The 19,137-nt window shown below is 38.4% G+C and overlaps 1 protein-coding gene across 2 annotated transcripts in view; it reads left to right on the forward strand.

The window, feature by feature from the left end:
- The first annotated feature begins 124 nt into the window (after positions 1–124).
- Positions 125–19,137, forward strand: part of anapc5 (anaphase promoting complex subunit 5) — a 35,654-nt gene continuing 16,641 nt past the window's right edge. The window contains exons 1-10 of one of the 2 annotated variants that reach the window (XM_073065604.1): positions 125–632; positions 718–797; positions 2,649–2,758; positions 3,899–4,103; positions 9,506–9,572; positions 10,638–10,739; positions 11,249–11,439; positions 15,723–15,804; positions 16,938–17,030; positions 18,484–18,665. In XM_073065604.1, coding sequence (XP_072921705.1) covers positions 417–632; positions 718–797; positions 2,649–2,758; positions 3,899–4,103; positions 9,506–9,572; positions 10,638–10,739; positions 11,249–11,439; positions 15,723–15,804; positions 16,938–17,030; positions 18,484–18,665 — 1,328 coding nt within the window. In that variant the 5' untranslated portion in view covers positions 125–416. The remainder of the gene's footprint in view (positions 633–717; positions 798–2,648; positions 2,759–3,898; positions 4,104–9,505; positions 9,573–10,637; positions 10,740–11,248; positions 11,440–15,722; positions 15,805–16,937; positions 17,031–18,483; positions 18,666–19,137) is intronic. The other variant, XM_073065605.1, reaches the window with a different exon arrangement.

Raw genomic sequence — 19,137 nt, forward strand, 5'->3', positions numbered from 1 at the left:
TTACCCAGGCGTTCAGAGCCACGTTCCCCCTTTCGATGCGCATGCGTACTCTGTGCGACGTCTGCGGCAGACCGGGTTCAGCCATTGGAGACGATGATCGAGCGAATCGAGCTGTCATGCGATCGCGCGTTGATTGGTAAGCCTGCTGCTGATGGGTGGCGATTACCTTGTGGAGCGGCAGATTTGTTCGTGTCCGGCACTTTTGCAAAACGCCTGATAACATATGCTAGTTTACGGCTGATATACATCCAAGTTTCATAACAGGGATGTTGCCAGTTTATTAATGGGAAATGCCTTTAAGAAATCGAAGCTCTTATCTGTGCGTACATCTTTCATGAGGCCTAGTGCGGCGCTGGACAACTTGAATTGGACCTAATCGTTCTCTGTTCTCGCTCCGGTATTTAGTTCCATCTTTTATGATGGCCAGCGTTCACGAGAGTATGTTTTTTAATCCTATGATGGCAAACGGCGTGGTTCACGCAAACATTTTTGGAATCAAAGACTGGGTTACCCCTCACAAAATCTCAATCCTAATTTTGTTGCACGAAATGGCCACTTGTAAGGGACAAGGGACACCTGAAGTTGAAACGAGACGTCTCCAAATGAACAAGTTAAATTTACCGTTGCTGCAGGTGAGGGTACCTCTTGATTATGAATTAATTTCCAGTCGGATTTATTAATTTATTAAATATGTGCATGTCTGTACTTTCGATTTAGGGTCCAGATATGACATTATTTCAGTTGTTGAAGACTATTGGAGCATGTTGCCCTAAATTAGCAAGTTCCGTCAGTACAAGGTAAATGTGCAAATGCATGAAGTATTACAGAGTTGTGGAATATCGTAGATGTATTGAACAATAAATTGTAGAAAAAGCCAGATCAGAACAAGTTTATTTATTGTTACAGACATATGTCGTGAAATTTGATGTTTTCTGGCTGTAGTGCAGACATAATAAATTATACATACAATAAAAACAGAGCAAAGCAGAATAGCAAGGTAATGTCCATTCGCCATTCAGAGATCTGATGGCAGGGAAAATGTGGGTCTTCGGGCTCTCATGCCTCTTCCCTGATGGTAGTAATGAGAAGAAGGCACACCCTGGATGTTGAGGATCATTCATGCTGCCTTCTTGCGACCCCACCTTTTGAAGATGTCCTCTAGTAGGCATGTGTCCATGATCAAGATGGCCAAGTCTACAACCCTCTGAAATCTTGCAATCCTGCACATTGGAGCCTCCATGTCAGATGATGATGCAGCCATTCAGAATGCCCTCCATTGCAGATCTGTAGAAATTTGCTAGACTCTTTGGAGGACTCTTGGAGGACATACCAAATGCCCTCCAAACTCCTAACAAAGTAGAGCTAATGGCATGCCTTCTTCATGATTGCATCTGTATTGTGGACCTAGGATTGAAATGTTAACATCCAGGAACTTGAAACTGCTCACCCTTTCCATCAGTGACCCGTCAATGAATTGAATCTGTGTTTTTCAAAAATGCTGTGTAAGAGGTGCTGTGATAGGTATTGTTACCCTAGGAGCTCTCAGTGTTTATTCCTGAATCTGTGAAATCTCAAGAAATGAGGTCAAAAGGTCAAGATAATGACTTGCAAGTATCCCATAGTACCTTCCTACACCCAATAAATTATTACTTGTACATGTTGGATATTTGGAACAAACATTGACAAAAGTAAGATATAGTGTGTAATAGAAACAAAAAGCTGGAGGTTGGGTAGTATCAGTGGAGAGTGAAACAGAGGCAGCTTTTGTTAACTGTCCACCACTGATCATAGTGTAGAGTAGGTAAAGATGGGGTTTGTAACATCTTAAGTGAGATATTCTAGGGAAAAAAATATAAGATCAAGCCTGGATAGCCCAGAATTGCAAAACTTATGATTGCACCAAAACTGCATTCCATCGCAAACTGTCACCTCATTGCCCTGAATGTGACCTGGTCCACTTTTGGCTTCAAGCTAGGCTACCAACCTGAAACAGTGAAAAATGCAGAAGGATGCTCAGGTTTTTTTTTGCTGTGTGCCAAAGATATGCATCAGTTAATTGGACATTGTAAATTGCCTCTAGTGTGTAAGTGGGTGTTAGAATCTGGGAGACATTTATGGGAAAATATTAGAATGTGTTATCGGGAAAACTAGGGAATAGAATTGTTCCGTAAGCCACGAGAGACTCAGTAAGCTGAAATTGCAGCCTCCTTTATCATAAGGAGGTTGTACCATGTACTAAATGGGAAATATTGTTCTTTCATTGGATTTGTAGCTTGGAATCCTTTCTCAACAGCAATACTTGGACCGTGTGGACAGCAGTGGTTCAAGATAATGACTCATCAAAACCACTGGGGTTATTAGGATAGAAAATAAATTTTAACCTTACCAATGATGCCTGTATTCCTTAAACTAATTTTTAAAAAGCTAATAAGGTGGTCATGTGATTAAAAATACATTTCAGGTTAACTGGCTCAAATATATTTCTTAAAAACAGCCATATTAGGACCACCTTCAAATTAGAATCAGGTGCAGGAAATTGCAATATTTATTTTAAAAAACTACTATAAATAAATTTATTGAAAAATGTAGATTGATCTTTTCATTGCTAAATGCAATTCAGTAACACTTTCACAATTTGCCCTTCTCAGAGTGAAGTTGATGGCTGAAGGAGAGTTGAAAGACATGGAGAACTTCTTTTTTTCCCTACAGCATGTTTTTAATGGTACAGAACCAGCAGTTCACAAGACAAGTGTCATAGGTATAAATTTTTGAAAGTTGGTTGAAGTATTTCTTAACTCTACAGTCACCAGTGTTATGTGGTCGAGATTTTTGATTGTGTAATTTGCAGTTGGAGAATACTACATAATTTGAGCACCTGCGCTTATTTACCATTGTGGAGAGAAATTATGGGTTGATGAGTTTGCAAACATCTATTCACTGAGAAATACTTCTGTTCACTGAGCCACTATGTTTAATGTCCTCCATTCACTTTATGTACCTGTATGTTTCCACTTGCAAAACAAGCCAATGAATTTTGCCTGTCTTAAAAACATTCCCGAAGATGGATCCGCTGTTTCTTGGTGCATATCTCGTACCAGATTTGTGACAAAAGTTAAATTACAGTGTAATTGGAACATGATATTTTGTTTGGTCAACCTTTTTTTTGGTTTACTTTGGTTTGGTTTGACTGTAGATTCCTTCTGTCCACTTCATTGGGGGGGGGGGAATTCTTGATTTGATGAGGGATAAGGACAGATAAGTGAAATAAAGTTCTCATTCAGGAAACAATTTACATACTTTTCCACCACATTTGGTGACACACAATTCATCCCATTCTGTTGTGCTCTCAATTGTAATAGATTCACTTTTGTCCCACAGTTGTCTTTGAAAAGGGCAATTCTTAAGGAAAGAAGTGAAAACATTCTTAAAGATAATGGGACAATGTTTTACAGGATTAATTTTTAGGCTGAGGGAATTGTTTTTATTGTGGAGAACTGATTACAAAAAACCTTTGTTCTCTGGCGTTTGGAATATGAAGTGATCATATAAAGTTCTTAAGGGGGCTTCAGAATAAATGTGCTTGTCTCTTCCAGTGGAAAATCTACAAATTGTTATTATAGTCTTTTGGAAAGGGTAATTATTTATGCATAAAATGAGATTTTCTTTTCCCAACCAGAGTTTGTGAATCTTAAGAATTTGCTATGATGTTTTGTCAGTTACAAAAGAATTTTGTAATGACCATCTAGACTGAAATGTGAACTCATAACTTTACAATGTGGAGCCAGAAATATTATTACATAATTCTAAAATATATTCCATACTAATTAGACTGTGTGCAAGGCCACAGTTTGAAAATAGGCTCTTCTCAGTGGCTAACTAGCTTTTAACATTTCTGCAGGTCTGTTCTTACGGCACATGATCCTAGCCTACAACAAACTGTCCTTCAGTCAGGTTTATAAGCTTTACACTGCTTTACAACAATATTATCAAAGCTATGAAAAGATGTCACCAAGATGTGCAGAAACAGAAGATACAGATATGGAATTAACATCATTAGATCTTGAAAGAAAAATGGAAAAAGAGGAATTAGAATTTCCATTAAGGTAACATTATTTGCAATCAATTAAATAGAATGAAACTTTGGAAGGGAACTTTCTTTGTTAAGCAAAGCATTCTTGAAGAATTTTTTTGTCAGTACGTGGTTAAAGCAGATTGGATTTTTGCAATCCATTTAGCAGGCAGCAGTGAAGGTTGATTTGATTGGTCCTTGGGATAAGGGATTTTTGCCATGGGGGTTGATTGTTTTTTGGAAAAAAAGGCTATTCAAGAGGATCTATAAAAACTAATGCTAACAGATCAAAAAGTACCTTAGCTAGAAAAAAATCATTGGCATCTGGTTATTAAGACAGAATTTTATTGCTGAACTTTTTTGGCTGTTCTGCCTCCTGATTTCTATCCATGGAATTTGGAACAGTATTTGAAAACAAGCTACTGCTTTTTCACCTATTGTCAATGACCTCAGGTGACCTCAGGTACAATTTTCCTCCTGGTTTGTAACTACTTCAAACCCACTTGACTTAAGATCTTGTACTTTACAATTTAGAAGCAGTATTTGATAAGCCATGCACAATGATTTTAAAGTCAATAAAATATAATTATAAATCATTCTGCCTGTCCAAATGCCATAGTTCTCATTCAGTCTATTTGAACTTTGTGCTATGATTATCACATAATTTAGTTATTTGGAACATTTTATTAACTAATTGCAGTTCAAATTTTGCTTTGAGGTCAAATATCTGCATCTTGCTGATTAGCTCATTTGCAGCTTTGTATGGAATGTTTCTAGACTGGCTGCTAAGTCAAGATTTAATTAAAATAGAGTTTAGGGTAGAAATGGGATAGACAAGTAGGCAGAGGGATTGGGATGGCTCTGCTGATTTTAAAAAAAAGTAAAATTGAATCCTTAGAAAGAGGTGACATAGAATCAGAGTCCTTCTGGGTAGAATTAAGAAACTGCAAGGGTAAAAAGACCCTGATGGGAGCTATATATAGGCCTCTGAACAGTAGCCAGAATGTGGTCTACAGATTGCAACGGGAGATAGAAAAGGCTTGTATAATGGGCAATGTTGCGATAGTCATGCGGGATGTAGATTGCAGGTAGATTGGGAAAATCAGGTTGGCGCTGGATCCCAGGAGAGGGAATTTGTGAAATACATACGAGATAGCTTTTTAGAGCAGCTTGTAGTTGAGCCCTCCAGGGGAGCTTATGGTAAAGGAACTCTTAGGAGGCAGTGATCATAATACGTTAGAATTCACTATGCAATTTGAGAAGGAGAAGCTAAAATTGGATTTATCAAATTTCATTGGAAGGGGAGACTAGTAGGGATGATGGCAGAACAACAATGGCTGGAGTTTCTGTGGGCAATGCAGAAGGTGCAGGAAAGATGTATTCCAAATATGAAGATGTAGTCTAAAGGGAGGATGAGGCAACTGTGGCTGACAAAGGAAGTCAAAGACAGCATGAAAGCAAAAGAGAGGGCATATAATATAGCAAAATTTAGGGGGAAGCTAGAGGGTTGGGAAGCTTTTAAAAACCAACAAAAGGCAACTAAAACAGCAATAAAGAGAGAGAAGATGAAATATGAAGGTAAGCTGGTCAATAATATCAAAGAGGATACAAAAAGTTTTTTTCAGATATATAAAGATTAAAAGAAATGAAAGTGGATATTGAACCACTGGAAAATGATGCTGGAGAGGTAGTAATAGGAGCAAAGAAATGACGGAAGAACTAAATGAATATTTTGCGTCTCTGTCTTCACTGTGGAAGATAACAGCAGAATGCCAAAATATAAGAGTGTCAGGAGGCAGAAGTGAGTGTCATTGCTATCTCTAAAGAGAAGGTGCTTGGGATGATAAATGTCTCACCTGGACCAGATGGACTACACCCCAGGTTTTGGAAAGGGGTAACTGTAGTAGATGTGATTGTGGAGGCATTAGTAATGATCCTTTAAGAATCACTAGATTCTGGAATGGTTCCAGAGGAATGGAAAATTGCAAATGTCACTCCACTCTTTAAGAAGAGGAGGCATAAGAAAGGAAATTATAGGCCAGATAGCCTGATTTCAGTGGTTGGAAAGATGTTGGAGTCAATTAAGGATGAGGTTTCAGGGTACTTGGAGGCACATAACAAAATAGTCCAAAGTCAGCATGGTTTCCTTCATTTGGAGTTCTTTGAAGAAATAACAGGCAGGATAGACAAAGGAGAGTCAGTGGATGTTGTTTATTTGGATTTTCAGAAGGCCTTTGACAAGGTGCGGCACATAAGGTTCCTTAACAAGTCAAGATCCCATGGTATTACAAGAAAGGTACTAGCATGGATAGAGAATTGGCTAACTGGTAGGAGGCAGAGAGTAGGAATAAAAGGGACCTTTTCTGGCTTGCTTCTGTGACTAATGTTCTGCAGGGGTTGGCGTTGGGACTGCATCTTTTCATGTTATATGTCAGTGTTTTGGATGAAGGAATTGATGGCCTTGTGGCCAAGTTAGTGGAGGGGCAGGTGGTGTTGAGGAAGCAGGGTGTCTGCAGAAGGACTTAGAGAATGGGCAAAAATTGGCAGATGAAATATAGTGTAGGGAAGTGCATGGTTATGCACTTTTGTCGAAGTAATAGATTTTCTAATATTGGAGTATAAAAGTTGCATTGTTTGCTGTGTAACCAAAACTACGTAGTCAGCTTTGAACTTGCTATTTGCTATGCATGTATCCAATTTAGTAGGAGAATTAAATCTTAAGAATGTAGAAGACAATGGTGTGTTAATGAGAGGTAGCTAAGAGATGTAGATTAGAACAGGATTACGTCAATGGGTAGAAACAATAGTGGCGGATGTACTTGTGATATGCAACTGTAGACCGATTGGATATGCTAATACAACTAAACCAGGAGATTGCTATAAAAAATGCTATGTACAAGGATCGGTGGGCAATCAGCGACTAGCTCAATGACTGTCTCAGCTTTGATTTGCAAATTAAAGTTTAACCCTTCTTGAAGAATCTTCTGCGTCTCCTGGTCGTTTGTGGAGCACGAGAAACCACGACACTAACTGGGGAGCAAATTCGAAAATCAGAGGTGCAAAGGGACTTGGGTTCCTCATGCAGGATTCACTAAAGATTAACTTGCAGTTTGAGTTGGTGGTAAGGAAGACAAATGTAATGTTAATATTGATTTTTGAGGGGACTAGAATGTAGGAGCAAAGATGTGGATGCTGAGGCTTTATAAGGCATGCGTCAGACCATGCTGGGTGTGTTATGAGCAGTTTTGTGCTCATTATCTAAGAAAATATGTGCTGACATTGTGGTTTTTTTATACCAATCTCCTGGTTTAGTTGTATTAGCATATCCAATCGGTCTATAGGTGCGTATCACAAGTACATCCGCCACTATTGTTATTACCTATTGACTTAATCATGTTTTAATCTACATCTCTTAGCTTCCTCTTAACACACCATTGTCTTCTACATTCTTAAGATTTCATTCTCCTACTAAATTGGATACATGCATAGCAAATAGCAAACTCAGACTACATAATCCACATCTCTTAGCTTCCTCTTATTAACACACCATTGTCTTCTACATTCTTAAGATTTCATTCTCTAGCAAATAGCAAGTTCAAAGCTGACTACATAGTTTTGGTTTCACAGCAAACAATGCAACTTTTATACTCCAATAACATTGGAGAAAGTCCAGAGAAGGTCATGAGAATGATTGAAAGGATTAACATGTGAGTGTTTGATGGCCCTGGGCCTGTATGTGCTGAAGCTTAAAACGATGGTGGATCTCAGTAAAAGCTATCGAATATTGAAAGGCCCAGATAGAGTGGATGTGGAGAGGATATTTTCTATGGTGGGGGAATCTAGGACCAGAGGACACAGCCTCAGAGTAGAGATTTATCTATTTAGAACAGAGATGAGGAGAAATTTCTGTTTAACAGAGATGATGAAGTTAATGACAGAGGACCTTTATCTCAGAAACAAGCTGAATATTTCCTTGCTCAACAGGTATAGTGTTCGGTAAATCTGTGGAATTCATTGCCACAGACTGCTGTAATTTGGTTTATTTAAGGTGGAGCTTGAGGAGTACCTCATTAATCAGGACATCTAATGGTTACAAGAAGAAAGCAGAAGGAGGAGTTGAAAGTGCTAATAAATCAGTCATGGGATAGTAGAGCAGACTTGATGGGCTGAACGGCCTAATCCTGCTCCTATGTCTTGTAGATTAAATATTCATTGAATTTAAAAAGAAATGATACCACTTGGTTTTTCTGCTATAGCTTAATATCTTAGAAATGCTGCCACAAACTAGCATGGAGCTCAATTAGTGCTTTACTTTTTTCTTATCTGCTAATGTCGTGGTTTTTCGTGCCTTACAAATGACCAGGAGATGCAGAAGATTCTTCAAGAAGGGTTAAACTTTAATTTGCAAATCAAAGCTGAGACAGTCATTGAGCTAGTCGCTGATTGCCCACCGATCCTCGGACACAGCAGCTTTTATAGCAATCTCTAGTTGCATTTTACACGTGCTGCACGTACATTGTGCATAGCAAATAATAAACTCAGAACTGAGCAATGTTCTAATCTACATTTCTTTAGTTCTTTAGCTACCTCTCATTAACACACCATTGTCATCTTAAGACTGCAGTCTCCTACCAAATTGGGTACATGCATAGCAAATAGGAAACTCAGAACTGAGCAATGTTCTAATCTACATTTCTTTAGCTCTTTAGCTACCTCTACATTCCTAAGATTTCATTCTACTAAATTGAGTACATGCATAGCAAATAACTGACTTCATAGTTAAAGTCTATACTTTTATACTCCAATACTAATTGCTTTTGTTCTTCCTCACTGCTGTGCTGGTGTGAATTGGATTCTGATCTCAAAGTTCTCGTGCTGCTCTTAATGTGTGTGTTTTACAGATCAATTAGTATGAGAAAATAGATTTCATTTTTTTTGACTAACCTTGTCCCTCAACTTCATTACTCTTAGTTCTCTAACTTAGTGGAAAATTACAATACATCTGAGGAAAATAGTAAATTGTGGCAGATATGAACAGTAAAAAAATAATTTTTGCTAGAGACAAGAATACTATCTTGTATTTGATCAGTTATGTAGAAACTACCCATTTTGTTAAATTCTTTTAAATTGGATCAGTGCAAATAAAATAACATTAAAGTTAAAGTTGAGTTTATTGTAATATGCATATATCCATGTATGCACAGGTGCAATGAAAAACTTAAGCATCTGTTGTTATTACGCTGCAATATTTTGTCTGTATTTGGAAATAAGCTGAAATAATATGGAATCTTATATTCAAAGGAGTACTTTACAACTTTGCTGCTATGGATACATAACTTCAGCTAGAACTGATAAAACAGAAGAAAAAATTTAACTGATTATCTGATACTTGTTTTTTTAACATAATGTTATTTGTGCTATTTTGCTGCTTAACAGAGATGATGAAGTTAGTGACAGAGGACCTTTATCTCAGAAACAAGCTGAATATTTCCTTGCTCAACAGGTATAGTATTTGGTCCTTATTCCTTTTTGAATGGTGATGCTTTTGCATCTAATTACCGTAGATTCCGGACTACAGAGCGCACCTGATTAAAAGCCGCTGGCTCTAATTTTAGAAATAAAATCAATTTTTTAATTGTAAAGGCCGCACCGCTACTTTTAAATATACATACGTATCGGTAACACAAATTACGTTGCATATACTTTTTTACTGAACAGCACGAACAACATTCCAATATCTCCTAGCGACTGGTAAAAATATATATACTGCAGCCTACCAGGAAAAGTTATTGATCGCCTTTAACTTAAAAGCAGCGTTTTCGCTCGGGTCTGACGCGCTTGCGTAACGCGATCGGGTCTAATCGGGTCTGACGCGCTTGCGTAACGCAATCGGGTCTAATCGGGTCTGACGCGCTTGCGTAACGCGATCGGGTCTAATCGGGTCTGACGCGCTTGCGTAACGCGATCGGGTCTAATCGGGTCTGATGCGCTCGGGTCTGACGCGCTCGGGTCTTGCTTTTCTTCGAGTATTTTCCATGTTGATGAGGGTGAGTACAAATGACTGATTTACAATAATTTAATTGTGAAAGTGCGCTTGATTTATCGTACAATTTCATTGGACCTCTGTGAACTACTCATCAATTTTATTGGTCTACTGTTACAAGGCAAAATGTTTACGAGGCGGCATGAAAAAAAAACATGTATTAGCCGCTCTGGATTAAAGGCCGCAGAGTTCAAAGCTGTTCAAAATGTGGGAAAAAAGTAGCGGCTTATAATCCGGAATCTACCGTATTAATGAGTAAAAATAACATTCTAGGATTTCTCACAAGGTTCCAAAGGCCAGGAAGCAAGCTTTGGATTTTTCTGGTCTATCTAGAGAATTTGTTTTGAATCCCTTTACAAGTTATTGGTTGATACAGCCCTTGTGGTTCATTTTGTGTGATTAACCTTTAGAATTAATTTCTGCTTGTATAGAATAAAATAATTAAGCCAATTCTAATATCACAGTTGCTAAGTTTACCAGCTTTGCTTGACAGAAATAATAAATGCTAATTTTAATATTTTTTAGGCATCATTGCTAAAAAACAATGAAAACAAGGCTCTTTCGCCAGCTGCTCTCCAGAAAGAATTGAATAACCTACTTAAATTTAATCCTGATTTTTCAGAAGCTGTAAGTATTCATGTTCTTAATCTACCAAATTCAAATTATTTATAATTTTTGTTGAAGAGTTTCACAAAGAATCCACCAAATATCACTAATACTGCTAAGTAAATGTTGACCCAGTATCATCTTTTGAATGATAAAAGCTTAGCACTGATGAAACTAAGGCGGGTAAATGTTTTTTAAATTCATGAACTGACATTTTAATAATTGTTGTGCTTAGTAACTGATCGTATTTCTTCTATCTGAAAATGGTTTGATTTTGTACAATCAAAACTATTAATAGATTTTGTTTTCCCTGTGTTCCCAAGAATTGATAATTTTTTTTTTGCTTTCTATTTTGATAACTACACCAGCTTCTCATTTGTGGCTAGTACACTTAAATGCTTGCCATGTCCCCAACCTTTCACTTTGATAAGTTGTAAAATGCTTTTTTAATAAATTCAAAAATTAGTATGTAGTTACTAAAATATTTAAAAACATTAAGACAATAACTATAATGCTTTAATATTTTTCAGCATTATTTGAGCTATTTAAATAGTCTCAGAGTACAAGATTACTTCAGTGCAATGCACAGTTTACTTCATTATTTTGATCGGCTAATCCTTACTGGCAGTGATAGCAAAAGCAGTGGAGAGGATGGGTTTGGAAGAAGTTTGCGATACGCAGCTCTAAATCTTGCTGCTCTGAACTGTAGATTCGGCCATCAGTGAGTATTTTACATTCCACCTTGTTTCCAGCTGTAAAGCACAATAAAAATATTTCACAAACAGTGCTTAAAAAAGAAAATGAAGGTTTGATATCTCTAAAGAAGATTGGTGCCATTAAAAATGTATAAAGTGGTCTGTGACTGCGGTATATAGCACTCACAAAGTTTACAGAAATGTTTGTACAAAAGCATTGCCATGTCAGCTTCACTTAATATTTTACTCAGTGGTAGTCTGCAAACAGTGCTGATGTACAATACAGTGCAAAAGTCTTAGGCACCCTAGATTTGTTATATGAATTGTTTTAGATGTTTTTTGTCTTCTGCGTTAGTATATTAGAAGAAAGGAGCAAATCTTAGATTTTCAAACATCTATTTTCCAAAAATGTAAATGTTTTGTATTTCATTAAAGAAAGTAACATTAAGTAATAGACCACTTTCAAATAAAATCTTGATTACTTTGTAGATATACAGCCAGTGCATATTTAAACAAATATAACAAACAGGTGCAAATGATCAATGACGTAATAAATTGAATAGACTAAACAGAAACAGGAGTAGAAGGACTCAAACTGGGTGAAGGACAACCAAGCTAAAAGATAAGGGTGTGGCAGATGTGACAATTTAACTTTCAAATCTTAAATTCTTTCACCATGGCAAGAGTGAGCATAGCAGCAAGGCATAAGTTGTCATGCTGCTTCAGCAAGGTCTCTCCCAAGCAAAAACTTCATGACAGACAGGAGTTTCAAGGTGTGCTGTCCAAGCTGTTCTGAAAAAGTACAAAGAAATGGGCAAAGTTGAGGACCAGAAGTGCAGTGGTTGTCCATGGAAACCGAGTGCAGTAGACAATAGATGCATCAAACTGATGTACCTTCTAAATCAGAAGAAGTCCAGCATTGTTATCAGCTCTGAACTCACAGTAACTACTGCAAGCCAAGTACACTCCTCTATATTCCAGGGAAGTCTTGTCAGAAGTGGTCTTCATGGATAAGTTGCTGCCAAAAAGCCATTCCCCTGAAGTGGAAACAAAGCCAAAGACACAAGGACAGGAGTGCTGAACAATGGCAACAAGTGCTCTGGACTGAAGAGACAAAATTTGAAATTTTTGGCTCAAACAGGAGGCAGTTTGTCTGTAGAAGAGCTGGACTGCACTACCTGGATGAGTATGCAGCCAACAGCAAAGTATGGCGGAGGTTCCCTACAGGTTTGGTGCTGCATTTCTGCAGTTGGTGGTCTGGTCAGACTTAATGGAATCTGCAATGCTGAGAAGTACAGCAGATTTTCATCCATCATGCATCATGGGGGCCACTGATTGGTCCCAACTTCATTCTGCAGCAGGACGATAACTCCAAACGAACAGCCAAAGTCATGAAGAACTATCTTCAGAGAAAGGGAGAACAGGAGTTCTGCAACAGATACAATAAGCTCCACAGAGCCTCGATTTCAACATCCTCAAAGCTGTCTGGGATTACCTGCAGAGACAAGCGAGTGAGACAGCCAGCGTCTGCAGAACTGTGTCAAATTTTCCAAGATGCTTGAGACAACCTACCAGCCGATTTTCTTATAAAAACTGCGTGACAATCTATCTAAAAGGCAAAGGTGGTCACACCAAATATTGATTTGATTTAGATTTTTACTGTCTACTACTCTTTGTAGTAATTTTTTTGATATTTCGAAACTTTATTTCATTATTTTGGAAACCATCTTCGCTTTGAAGAACTTTTAAAAAATATTTGCCTAAGATTTTTGCACAGTACCGTACCACTTTCAAGGAATTATGGATCTGTATTCCCAGATCCCTCTGTTCCACCACACTTCTCAGTGCCCTATCTATCTTCCACCATGTAAGTCCTACTCTGATTTGTCTTGCCAAATGCAACACCTCACCACTAGAATTGGAATTTCAGATGAATGACTATTTATCGGGCCAGGGAAGATTAGTGATGAAATGAGTTTAATGTTGCAGAGGGAACAAAAGGAAAAGTCTGCATTAGTGTGAAGAATACAAGAAATTGTTTGGCACAAATGTTGGCAGTTCTGTCTCTAAAGAGCTAGCAATTTGGAGGATTTGTTGCTAGGAGGAGGCAAATAAAATCTTAAAAGATCAAAAGAGGGTGAGGTTCTAAGGAGAAGGAAACAATGCTGGCAACGTGAAATAGAGTGAATGAGTGCCTGTGAGGCAAAGTGAATTCATTGCTGGGTGAGATTTGCAAGGGTGAACCTCAGCTTAGAGTTGCCTATAACTTTAAATTCTCTACTTCAGTAGGATCTTTGGCCTTCTATGCTGTTTGAACAAAGCTTAACATAAGCACTTCATCTTTCAATTTAACATGTCTTAGCCATCAGGACTTAAAATGAATTTGGCGCATTAAGATAATTATCCCTTCCAGTCACACAGCTCAAATTTCCAGCATTGGATTTTCATTCTCTCTAGTATTTCGAGTTTTGTTCCTTTGTTTATAATCCTTCCAGGCATGTCACCACAAACAGTCAGTCGGTCAGTCCCAGGAAATTATAGACCAGTGAGTCTGACTTTATTGGTTGGTAAGTTGATGGAGAAGATCCTTAGAGGCAGGATTTATGAACATTTGGAGAGGCATAATATGATTAGGAATAGTCAGCGTGGCTTTGAATTTTTTGAGGAGGTGACTAAACACATTGAAGGTAGAGCAGTAGATGTAGTGTATATGGATTTCAGCAAGGCATTTGATAAGGTACCCCATGCAAGGCTTATTGAGAAAATAAGGAAGCAAAGAATCCAAGGGGACATTGTTTTGTGGATCCAGAACTGGCTTGCCCACAGAAGGCAAAGAGTGGTTGTAGATGGGTCATATTCTGCATGGAGGTCGGTGACCAGTGGTGTGCCTCAGGGATCTGTTCTGGGACCCATTCTCTTCATGATATTTATAAATGAGCTAGATGAGGAAGTGGAGGGATGGGTTAGTAAATTGGCTGATGACACAAAGTTGGGGGTGTTATGAATAGTGTGGAGGGCTGTCAGAGGTTACAGCGGGACATTGATAGGATGCAAAACTGGGCTGAGAAGTGGCAGATGGAGTTCAACCCAGATAAGTCTGAGGTGGTTCATTTGGTAGGTCAAAACTGATGACAGAATATAGTATTAATGGTAAGACTCTTGGCAGTGTGGAATATCAGTGGGATCTTAGGGTCTGAGTCCATTGGACACTCAAAGCTGCTGCGCAGGTTGACTCTGTGGTTAAGAAGGCATATGGTGTTTTGGCATTCATCAACTGTGGGATTTGAGTTCAACAGCCGAGAGGTAATGTTATAGCTATGACAGACCCTGGTCAGACCCCACTTGGAGAACTGTGCTCAGTTCTGGTCACCTCACTACAGGAAGGATGTGGAAACTATAGAAAGGGTGGAGAGAAGATTTACAAGGATGTTGCCTGGATGGGGAGCATGCCTTATGAGGACAGATTGAGTGAACTTGGCCTTTTTGTCTTGGAACGAAGAAGGATGAGAGGTGACCTGATAGAGGTGTATAAGATGATGAGAGGCATCGATCATGTGGATAGTCAGAGGCTTTTTCTCAGGGCTGAAACGGCTAACATAAGAGGGCACGAATTTAAGGTGTTTGGAAGTAGGTACAGAAGAGATGTCAGGGGTAAGTTTTTTTACGCAGAGTGGTGAGTGCATGGAATGGGCTGCTGGTGTCAGTGGTGGAGGTGGATACAGTATGTTCTTTTAAGAGACTCTTGGATAGGTACATGGAGCTTAGAAAATATAGAGGGCTAATGGGTAACCTTAGGTAATTTCTAAAGTAAGTACATGTTCGGCACAGCATTGTGGACCGAAGGGCCTGTATTGTGTAGGTTTTCTATGTTTCTAGATCCTACTCCTTTCCACCCCATCGCAGTCTTCATTTTTTGCTTCATCAACTCCATTCTTCATCTGCTACATGTCTAGCTTTCCTCAGTTCTGATGAAAGGTCATTGATCTGAAATATTAGCATTGTTTCTCCCTACATAATGGCTAACTAAGATATTCCCAGCATTTTCTATTTAATTCAGTTCTGATAATAATCTCTGTAACCCTTGTTAATTCAGTAGAGCTATTATTGGCATTGTCAATAGACATATTGATCTCTTTCAAGTTGACACTCCGAACTACAGTGAGCTGAGTTGCAACTGCAGGTGATATGGGAGCCAGCAAATACTAGGAAACTCAGTGTGCTTTTACAGTGTAATAAATCTTGAGGCAATTTATATCAGATAAATAATATATGCTTTTCTTCATTGATTTTGTATCTGTTGTTTCTTTAGTGAGCAAGCCCAATATGCTTTACAGGAAGCTATTCGCATTGCCCAAGAATCCAGTGACCATGTTTGCCTACAGCATTGCTTGGTAAGAGACAGACAGACAGACATACTTTATTGATCCCGAGGGAAATTGGGTTTCGTTACAGCCGCACCAACCAAGAATAGTGTAGAAATATAGCAATATAAAACCATAAATAATTAAAAAATAATAAGTTAATCATGTCAAGTGGAAATAAGTCCAGGACCAGACTATTGGCTCAGGGTGTCTGACACTCCGAGGGAGGAGTTGTAAAGTTTGATGGCCACAGGCAGGAATGACTTCCTATGACGCTCAGTGTTACATCTCAGTGGAATGAGTCTCTGGCTGAATGTACTCCTGTGCCTAACCAGTACATTATGGAGTGGATGGGAGTCATTGTCCAAGGTGGCATGCAACTTGGACAGCATCCTCTTTTCAGACACCACCGTCAGAGAGTCCAGTTCCACCCCCACAACATCACTGGTCTTACAAATGAGTTTGTTGATTCTGTTGGTGTCTGCTGCCCCAGCACACAACAGCAAACATGATAGCACAGACCACCACAGCCTTGTAGAACATCCTCAGCATCGTCTGGCAGATGTTAAAGGACCTCAGTCAGGAAATAGAGACAGCTCTGACCCTTCTTGTAGACAGTCTCAGTGTTCTTTGACCAGTCCAGTTTATTGTCAATTCGTATCCCCAGGTATTTGTAAATCTCCACCATGTCCACACTGTCCCCTTGGATGGAAACAGGGGTCACCGGTGCCTTAGCCCTCCTCAGGTCCACCACCACCAGCTCCTTAGTCTTTTTCACATTAAGCTGCAGATGATTCTCACACCATGTGACAAAGTTTCCCACCAAAGCCCTATACTCAGCCTCATCTCCCTTGCTGATGCATCCAACTATGGCAGAATCATCAGAAAACTTCTGAAGATGGCAAGACTCTGTGCAGTAGTTGAAGTCCAAGATGTAATTGGTGAAGAGAAAGGGAGACAGGACAGTCCCCTGTGGAGCCCCAGTGCTGCTGACCACTCTGTGGTTAGTGGTTAGTGGTTAGTTGAAAAAACAGTTCTTTTCCATAGCCTACGTTGCTATATAATTTATTAATAGAATAATTAGCTGGAAGAGTTTTATTTTACTGAATGGTGGTATCTTAAGAGCAATGCAAGCTTGATTCCTATTGCGACTTTGATTTTAGAGTTGGCTTTACATACTGGAACAGATGAAGGGATCAGATAACACAGTTCTCGTTGAGCACTCTGTGAAAAAGGCTGGGCAACTTGGTCTACCTGTAAGTAAACATCTGTAAAGTAAAACATTTACGGCATTTTATGAGAAAGGTCAAGACAACTATTGTTTAATATCAGTTTTAATAAAAATTTGTAGTTTTTAACTGAAACCATGTAATGAAACTGAAAGTACATATAAAATATTTGCAGATGTTTGTGTGCTAGCAAACCTGCAAGTTGAGTTTATATATTAGAACATAACAGATCATGGTGTTGCAAGTAACACTTTGACACAGGTAGAAGCTGATGGGTCTTTTTTTGGGGTAAAATTTAACAAGTGGTGTGCCAGGGAGATTAATACTGTGACTTTAACATTTTCTAATTCATATGAATAATTTGGGTGAATAAAATGAAGATATGTTTGCTGACTAATGATGCAAAGACAGCTAACAAAATAAATTCTGAAGAGGAGGAAAGGTGGCTACTAAAGGGTATGGGTTAAATGAATGGCAAAAATTTAACAAGGCTGATTACCTAGATGGTGAGAGACAAGATGCAGAGGGAGCAAGGTGTCTTAGTGCATTACTTAGAAAATTACATATATGCGGATACTATAAGTAATTAGGAAAGCTAATGAAGTTCAGACAGAAAAATGAAGATGATTAATCTGAAGTAAATAACAAATTGTTGGAGGAATTCAGCAGGTCAAGCAGCGTCCATGGAGGCAGAGGATGGTGAATGAACGCAGGAAGGGCCTGGTTGAGACCATGCTTCAGGACTTCTGCTCATCCCTTTGCCTGAACTGCTGGATTCCTGCAGCAGTTTGTTGTTTGAAACTAATAACGTTACTGTTTGTTTTGAGCTGAAATTATGAAAATAGGGAGGTTCTGGAATACTGTATACACTACAGGTCTCCTTGTTTTGGTAAGAATGTTAAAATGTTTGAAGCAATTGGGCAAACTTTACCAAATAATAACTTGGAATGGCGTGGTTGACTTCTGAAGTTCAGAAGAGTGACGAGGGACAAGAATGAAACTTAACAACCTGGAAGATCTTAATAGGATGGATGTTGAGTGAGGATATTTTCTGTCTGGAGAATCTAAAACTTGGGCCATTATTTTAAAAAAAGACTTGCCCATTTGAGCTAGATGTAGTCTTTTTTTTTCAAAAAAAGTTGTCTCAATCATAAGTCTTTGACAAATCTTTTCCTCAAATGGTGTCAAAATAGTCTTTGAATCTTTTAAGGGACAGATAGCAAGAGGATGAAAGGTTACCTTAAATAGTCAGGAATAGCCAACTTCTGCTCTTAATTTTTATCTTGCCATTAAATCATAAGCTTGTTGAATCTGGTATTTATAGGTAATGGAGAAACCAAATTAAGTGGCAGAGAATAATCTGACCTATTTCCTCACTGAACAACTAAGCATTGGTAAAGAATGGTAAGCTCTAACACACCAACAAGGGTCAAGAACAAGCAAAAATATATCTCCATTTTGCTTGTTTTTTTTCTTGTAGTACTTGGCTTCTCTGGGTATCCAATCACTAGTACAACAGAGGGCCTTTTCTGGAAGATCAGCAAATAAGCTCATGGATGCGATGAAAGATTCTGACATGTTGCATTGGAAACATGGACTTTCGGAGCTTATTGATGTAAGCATAGCACAGAAAACTGCAATTTGGAAAATGTATGGACAAAGGTACATAACAATTTATTTTGACCTTCAAGAATAACTGTATGTGTGTATTTGAATGATTACTATTAATCTCATATCAATCAATAACCAAGAACAGCTGATGGTAAGCTGCCTCTGGGTCTCATCCAATTCCATTGATTTTTTACTCAGTAGATTTTTAGTGTTTTGGAAAAAACTGTTCTCTGATTTCCAATTAATAATATAAACCAATAATTTCTTGCAATTGCTCTGTATTCTCATAAATACCCTCTTGTTAGCATCAGAAAACAAATCTGTTGGTCAAAAGAAGGGCTGTCACGAAAGTGGTGGTTCCCTATTTCAATATGTATATTTGTGCCTCCCCCTTTTGAGTTCTGTATCATTAATCCAGAGTCCAGAGCAGGGTTGATACTGGATTTGCAATCTGGTTCTACATTTGTCCCATGTGGCACTGATTGGAGTAGCCAGAAATATTTTGCCATGATATCTATTTTTT

Source organism: Hemitrygon akajei, chromosome 14 (genome assembly GCF_048418815.1).
Source record: "Hemitrygon akajei chromosome 14, sHemAka1.3, whole genome shotgun sequence".
Taxonomy (NCBI): Eukaryota; Metazoa; Chordata; class Chondrichthyes; order Myliobatiformes; family Dasyatidae; genus Hemitrygon; species Hemitrygon akajei.